At 47.2% G+C, this 8,025-nt stretch overlaps 1 protein-coding gene across 1 annotated transcript; it reads left to right on the plus strand.

Moving 5' to 3' along the window:
- Positions 1-386: 386 nt before the first annotated feature.
- Positions 387-3,286, plus strand: Marcks (myristoylated alanine rich protein kinase C substrate). The gene is given in 4 exon segments (XM_028874824.2): positions 387-650; positions 2,316-2,648; positions 2,650-2,701; positions 2,704-3,286. Coding segments are annotated over 4 exon segments (966 nt in total). The 5' UTR covers positions 387-548; the 3' UTR covers positions 3,183-3,286.
- The last annotated feature ends 4,739 nt before the right edge of the window (positions 3,287-8,025 follow it).

Genomic DNA, 8,025 nt, shown 5'->3' on the forward strand with positions numbered 1-8,025 from the left:
TCGCCCGGAGCGCAGGCCCCGCCCCCTGCTTTGTGTGCGGCGCGCGGATTGGCCAGCGCGCGCGGGGGCCGCGTCAGCGCCCGCGAGCCCATTCATCTGTGCACTTGGGCGTTGGACCCCGCATCTTATTAGCAACCAGGGAGATTTCTCCATTTTCCTCTTGTCTACAGTGCGGCTACAAATCTGGGATTTTTTTTTATTACTTCTTTTTTAAAAAAATTACACTTGGGCTCCTTTTTTGTGCTCGACTTTTCCACCTTTTTTTTCCCTCCCTCCTGAGCTGCTGCTTTTTTGATCTCTTCGACTAAAAAAAAAAAAAAAAATTTTTTTTTTTTTTTTTTTTTAAATCCGGAGTGTATTTAATCGGGTCTCTTCTGTCCTCCTCGCCACCCCCACCCCCTCCCTCCGGTGTGAGTGTGCCGCCGCCGCCGCTGTTGCTGCTGCCGCTGCCGCCGCCGCTGCTCGTCCCGTCGTTACACCAACCCCAAGAAGGCGGCTCTTTGTTTCCTCTCTTGGATCTGTTGAGTTTCTTTGTTGAAGAAGCCAGCATGGGTGCCCAGTTCTCCAAGACCGCAGCGAAGGGAGAAGCCGCCGCGGAGAGGCCCGGGGAGGCGGCTGTGGCCTCGTCGCCTTCCAAAGCCAATGGGCAGGTAAATTCTACCTGTGGTTCTGGGGTGCCTGTCTCGGGTGTCTCTCTCGAATCTGGACGCCTCTCCTTCCCGCTGGTCGCGCCCGAGGCGCATTCCGGGGAGAGAGGAACGTGGCCAGACCCTAGCCTGAAAGTTGAATGGGAGACGATAGCTTAAATTGTCAATTTTTCATAGGAAGGGTGCCCCCAGCCCCCACCCCAGAGGAGTGGTTCCTACGGATCCTGGCGAATTCTTGAGTAGAGGGGAGGAAGAGTGATAAATGGTCGAAAATGGCGTGGCTTGGATATTGGTTGAACGTGACTAGCTAGGTCTCCCCCCCCCACACCCCTTCAGGTTGCATTTGTGTTTGGGGGCCACAGCGATGTTTGGGTGGCTCTCTCGTATTTATTGTCGAGATTGAGTCGTCTTTGAGATTTCTGGTGTGGTGTGTGTGTGTGTGTGTGTGTGTGTGTGTGTGTGCGCGCGAGCGCGCGCGTTGTGTATGTGTGTGTGTGTGTGTGTAGGAAGGGGGGAGCCAACGCGGACGGCAGTGGAGACAGGCAAGCAGAGAAGGCTTGTCTCATTGTATCCAGAGGCAGGGTGCCCTAGGTTCTTGGAGAGGCGGCTGGTTACGAGCTGGACAGGCAGCTTTTCGAAGTGCCTTCCGATGGGGCTATTTTGTAGCTGTGTTCATCACACACCCCTACGACTTTTTAAATGGTGTCCCTGGTGTGGTGGGAATACCCGGTGGGTTTTTAAAAGACCCTTTCCTGTGGACCAAGAAGGGGGGGGGGGGGAGCAGTTCTGGTGTTTTGGTCCGGACCAGTTCGTGTGAGTGGCACCTCGGCCACCCTCGAGGACTGGCCCAGGGCTGCTGCGACCCAGGCAGAGAGCCACGGATGGGTGGGCTTAAGAGGTCGGCCATGGCTGGCTGCTTCACAAACACCGGGCACCCACCACGCCTCTTTTCCTAGAGCAAAGGCCGTGTTGCTTTCGCCCTGCTCTGCTCTAAATCTACTAAGGGGGCAAGACCGGCTCTGTCAAGAGGCTTTCAACCCGTTAAAAAAAAAAAAAAATGCCAAAAGGAGCTGCCCGGGCGCGCCCCGCTTTGCAGAATTAGGAGCGAAGGTGGGCGTGGGAGCAGGGCCGAGACTTCAGAAATAATGGGTTTTCCCCAGCCCTGCTGCTGGTGGCTGAGCCTCGGAGAGGGCCGAGCAGCCACCTGAGCTTTGTTTGCGGACTCCCGGGCTGCGCGATCCCGGCTCGGGGGCGCCTCGGCCTGCGGGCAGGGCCCGGCTAGGCAGGGCGGGGTGGCCCCGCCCCTGAGCGCTCGCCCGCCCGCGCCCCGCTCGGTGCGGTGGAGGCGCAGCGCCCCCTGCCGGCTCCAAGCCCGGGGCGCGCGGCCCCAGGCCCGGGAGCTCGGGCCGTCCAGGGCGCGAGGGATATGGGGATCTTGATGGCAGACCGGGAGACTGGCTCGCCCAAGCCTCGCGGGCACCTCTCCGAACCCCCCCGGGGAACCTGGGCCACCTCTGTCCATCCTCCCGCCGCGATCAGCGGGCCACGTGCCGTCGGGCGCACGGATCCCTGCCTAAGCTGCTCCCAGGGTGGGCGGGGAGCGCACTGCTTCGGGGGCACCGAGTGACACTCCTGGGTTTTTGTGTTTTTTTTCTTTCTGCCCCGCAGGAGAACGGCCACGTCAAAGTGAACGGGGACGCATCGCCCGCGGCCGCCGAGCCGGGCGCCAAGGAGGAACTGCAAGCCAACGGCAGCGCCCCGGCCGCCGACAAGGAGGAGCCCGCGGCCGGTGGCGCCGCGTCCCCCTCCGCGGCCGACAAAGACGAGGCGGCCGCGGCCCCCGAGCCGGGTGCAGGCGCCGCCGAGAAGGAAGCCGCCGAGGCCGAGCCCGCCGAGCCCGGGTCCCCCGCCGCCGCCGAGGCCGAGGCCGCGTCCGCCTCCTCCACGTCGTCGCCCAAGGCGGAGGACGGGGCCGCGCCTTCGCCCAGCAGCGAGACCCCGAAAAAAAAAAAAGAAGCGCTTCTCCTTCAAGAAATCCTTCAAGCTGAGCGGCTTCTCTTCAAGAAGAACAAGAAGGAGGCGGGCGAGGGCGCTGAGGCCGAGGGCGCCACCGCCGACGGCGCCAAGGACGAGGCGGCTGCAGCGGCCGGCGAGGCCAGCGCCGCCCCGGGAGAGCAGGCGGGCGGGTCGGGCGCCGAGGGCGCGGCGGGCGGAGAGGCGCGCGAGGCCGAGGCGGCGGAGGCCGAGCAGCAGCAGCAGCAGCAGCAGCCGGAGCAGCAGCAGCCCGAGCAGCCGGCGACCCAGGAGCCCCCGGCCGAGGAGCCGTCGGAGGCGGCGGCGGGGGAGAAGGCCAGCGAGGAGCCCGCGCCCAGCGCCAGCGCCGCCTCCGCGGGCGACGCGCCCTCCTCCGCCGCGGGGCCGGAGCAGGAGGGGCCGGCCGAGGAAGCCGCCGCGGCGTCCGCCGTCCCCACCGCGTCGCCGGAGCCGCAGCCCGAGTGCAGTCCGGAGGCTCCCCCCGCGTCCGCCGCCGAGTAAGCGGACGAGCGCTCTTACGTCATCGGAGAACTTTTTCCCCTCGTTTGTTTGTTGGAGTGGTGCCAGGTACTGGTTTTGGCGAACTTGTCTACAACCAGGGATTGATTTTTAAAGATGTCCTTTTTTTTTTTTTTTTTTAATTTTACATTATTTTTTAGCAGCCCATTTTGTTCTTTTTTTTTAAAAGCCCCCTTTCCCACAGATCCCATCTCACATCATTGTTACCACCATTCCGACAGGTCGAGGACAGTTTAAGACAGCTTCCTCTGCCTTCTTTCTTCTTTGTTTTTTAACTTTTTTTTTTTTTGCATCAGTATTAATGTTTTTTGCATACTTTGCATCTTTATTAAAAAAATGTAAACTTTCTTTGTCAGATCTATGGACATGCCCATATATATGAAGGAGATGGGTGGGTCAAACGGAATATCAAATGAAGTGATAGGGTCCACTATGGGAAATCGCAGCAGTGCATAATATTGCCAAGATAATAAGCCACTAGAAATGATGGTGTAAAGGCTTAGGGGTTTCTTTTGTTTTCGTTTTTGTTTTTTTTTTTTTTAAGAAAAGTTATTACGATGTATTTTGTGAGGCAGGTTTACAACACTACAAGTTTTCAATAAGAAGGAAAGAGAAAAAAAATAAATGAATAAAAACACCAATACCCAGATTAAAAAAAAAAAAAGATCATAGTCTTAGGAGTTCATCTAAACCATAGGAACTTCTCGCTTATCTCATGTTAGCTGTACCAGTCAGTGATTAAGTAGAATTACAAGTTGTATAGGCTTTATTGTTTATTGCTGGTTTATGACCTTAATAAAGTGTAATTATGTATTACCAGCAGGGTGTTTTTAACTGTGACTATTGTATAAAAACAAATCTTGATATCCTTCAGAAGCACATGAAGTTTGCAACTCTCCACCCTGCCCATTTTTGTAAAACTGCAGTCATCTTGGACCTTTTAAACACAAAATTTTAAACTCAACCAAGCTGTGATAAGTGGAATGGTTACTGTTTATACTGTGGTATGTTTTTGATTACAGCAGACAATGCTTTCTTTGCCAGTTGTCTTTGAGAATAAAAGAGAAACAAACCTTCAGATGCAATGGTTTTGTGTAGCATCTCGTCTGTCGTGTTTTGTAAATACTGGAGGAGCTTTGACCAATTTGACGTAGAGCTGGAATGTAACTTTGCTTACAAACATTGCTATTCAACTCCTGCTTAAGGTGTTCTAATTTTCTGTGAGCACACTAAAAGCAAAAAATAAATGTGAATAAAATGTACAAATTTGTTGTGTTTTTTTATGTTCTGAGGCTGACTTCTAGGTCTTAGGTTAATTTTTAGGAAGACCTTGCATGCCATCAAAAGTCCATTGGTTGTGGTTTCTAATATGGCGTTTTCAAGCTCTGAAATTCATAAATCAGCAGTGTTCGATTACATATGTAGGGCGATCTTATACTGTGTCAACCATTACCATTTATCTGCTTTTAGTTTGCATTTAAACATTGAAAATGACTTTTACTGTAGTTATAGCATGCCAGATCGAGTCATTTAAGACAAAAGTGGTTCGACCCTAAGACTATTTAAAACTGTCTTATGAGAGTATTTCATAAACCATTTTCTTGTCATATAGCTCCAGAAACTTAAATTTTATAATCACTAAGAGTGTTGAGTTCAGGCTGCACCTAAGTCATGAAAAGACGGCCAGGTGTGTTTAAATGTTGGTATATGACCTGCTAGTACAAGGTTTAGCATTTGATTAATTTTCAAATGATTGCTTAAGTGATGCGCTACACCTTAAAACAGGTTTCTGTACAGCAGTAACGGTGTTGAATGGGCAGCCTTACCAGTTCATGGGCCATCCATGTAGCTGCAACTCCCTGCTTTTTTTTTTTTTTAAAATCAAAGTGTTAGCATCTTGTCATTCAAAAGGAAAAGATACTTCTTATCTATTAATTCTTACTAGTTTACTTTGCTTTTTTTTGTCATCTCATAACTGGATATTTTTACTGGACCCTAAACTGTTGGAGTTTATGGCCATTGCTATATTAAATGCAAAATAGTCCACCCGTTGTGCTGTTCTTGAGCAGGATGGGGTTCAGGAGAAAGCTGAACCCCACCTGTGGTAGCACCTCAAGATGACATCGTATTAATAAAGGATGATAGCTTAGCTTGTCGGTAATGCTCCTATAATTGAAATAATGGATCAAAATTAATCGTTCCTTTTCTTCCTAAACACCCTTCCCACTAATGCAGCCAAGTAACATTTGGAAGAGGAAACTTGATCCTGATTTTTGGAAGATTAAAGTCAAACCTGGTAACCAAAGGACTGATGTGTGGGCCCTTCCCACTTTAACCAACTTGTTTGAAAATCCCTAGTTGGCCAAGTATGGTGCCTGTAAGTAGTAGGTCTCAATTGAAATGGATTTTGGAAAATAACTCCTGAAGTGAGTAGTTAAGAATACTGTGTAGAAAACGATTCTATATTGCTAGGTTTGTTCTTTTAACAGCTGGGGTTTATTAAGATGCATTATTTTGATTTTAATCACTGCCTAAAACACTCTGGGTGGTATCGATGGAGTGGCGGATTTTCCTGCAAGTGACTAAATGCAATTTGACATACTTTTCATCCAAAGTTTTGTACATCCTGTTGTTTTCTAATGGAAAAAAAAAATGTTAATATGGCTTTTTTGTACTACTAAAAATAGCTTTGAGATTAAGGAAAATAAATAACTCTTGTACAGTTCAGTATCGTGTTATTAAGTCTGTATTGGCAGTGTGTACAGTGCCATTTGCTGTGGTTATAGAACACTTACTCTGGATTATAATAATCATTTGGTCCAATTCCTATTGCTTGTAAAATAAAGTTTTACAAACTGATATAATCAAGCCTGCTAAATAGGGTGTTTTACAAATTTTATTTTTAATTCAAGTTTAGAGAAAATTAAGTGTTAAAGGTGTTTAGGACTGAGAAGACACATGCTTGATATTGTACTTAGAATGCGAAACTTCTTCAGTGAGTTATTGAATAAGTCAAACTTAACAAGTCATTCATGTTTTTTCCACATATGGACATAAATTTAACAGAGCCTTGTTGATCAAGTTAAGGTGTTAGGGCACATGCTGTCTGAACTGTTGTGTTAGTTTAGTTTTCTTGAGACAGGCTCTTAATGTGACCCAGGTTAGTCTTGAACTGGCAACCCTCTTGCCTGTGTTGGAATTACAGAAGTGTGCCATCACACACAGCTGAACTCACTTTCAGTAGATCCCTTAAGAGTTGGTGGGAGTGAGGTGCATAGTTCAATATAGCTGCACTTAACTTTGAACATGTAAAAATTGGTTAGGTAACTTGGCTGTTAGATCCAACCTTGTTCATCATTCACTATAAATTGAACAATCCCCCTCTCTGCTTCCCAGCCAAGTGATGGTACTCAAAGCATGGTGTAGCAAACAGAACTTAAATCCACAGATCTTCCAGTTCTAGGAATTTGAGTTGGAGTGCTTGAAATTATGCCCAAGAATGTTGTTCTGAAAATAAGTAAAGAGGTTCTGTGTGAATTTCAACAGACTTTATTTAGTCCTTGTATTTCTAATGGCTAAACATAAAAGTATTAAATAAGAGTATAATTGATAAAAAAACAATGGGATTACCCTTTCCTCCCTTGCATTTTTCCTTTAGTTATGGGAAAAGCATGAATCATAAAATCACCTTTCACTGCTGCATGTTTGTGGGGGTTTGTTGTTTTAGTTGTAGGGAGGTCAGGGCAAAATTGAAGCAATTTTTATCTCCAGTTTCTTCAACCCCACAAGTCTTTTTGAAATCCTCTTTCCAGGACAAATTGGAAACATTTCATTGTTTACAATCGTGGCTCTTGTAATCCAAATGGTAATTCCTGGTTTGCTCTGCCTAATGAACTGAGTGACAGTGACTTTCCTGGAAACAGCTTTCTCTGCAGAGTGGAAGAGTTGGCATCACTTTGGAAACTATTCTAGATAGCAACCTTTTTTATGAGGAAGTTTTAAAGATGTTTTGAATTTTAAAAGCATCTAATCAATGAATAAGTTCAGGACCCCCAAAGCAGAATCTCATTTCGTATCTTTTTCTTTTGTTTTGTAGTTATTTGGTTTTTTGTTTTTGTTGTTGTTTTGGGCTTTTGTTTGTTTGGGTTTGTTTTTGTTTGTTTGTTTTGTTTTTCAAGACAAGTTTTTTTGTGTAGCCCTTCGAAGTCTTAGAACTTCACCTGTAGACCAGGATGGCCTTGAACTCACAGAGGTCCATGGCTTCCCAAGTGTGGGGATTAAAGGCTTATACCACCTCTGCCCAGCTCATTTTCGTATCATAACTATATTTCATCTTAGAGAAGTATTTACACTCTATGAACTTTATGACCCTGTATTGGAAATGTGAAGAAACACCCTTTTACACATGTTTATTGAGACCTCAGTGTTCAAGAATAAGATGGCTAACACTTTATGAAATTTGGAGGTAATTATAAGGTTCTAACTCCACATTACAACGATAACAGCCTTCAAGTATTACAATATGAACCTTCCATGTAATCATTTTGTTTCTGTCCTTGAGAGGCTAAATACACAGCAGAATGATGTGGTATGCTCCTGGATATACAAGGAAAAAAGAAATAAAATCATCTTTATAGTCATTTCAATCTGAAGGATTCCACTGGAAGATTATGTTGCTGAGGCAGCTAAATTTGCATTTGTGTTAGCTACATTGTGCGCAGCTGGGCCATGCTGAGTGTGTTCAAGAGACCATGAACCTCAGCAGGCCTTGTAGTGTGACAAGGGGTAGTTCCGACTGACCCTTCTATTTATTACTATTATTTTG

This window comes from Peromyscus leucopus, chromosome 8a (genome assembly GCF_004664715.2).
Source record: "Peromyscus leucopus breed LL Stock chromosome 8a, UCI_PerLeu_2.1, whole genome shotgun sequence".
Taxonomy (NCBI): Eukaryota; Metazoa; Chordata; class Mammalia; order Rodentia; family Cricetidae; genus Peromyscus; species Peromyscus leucopus.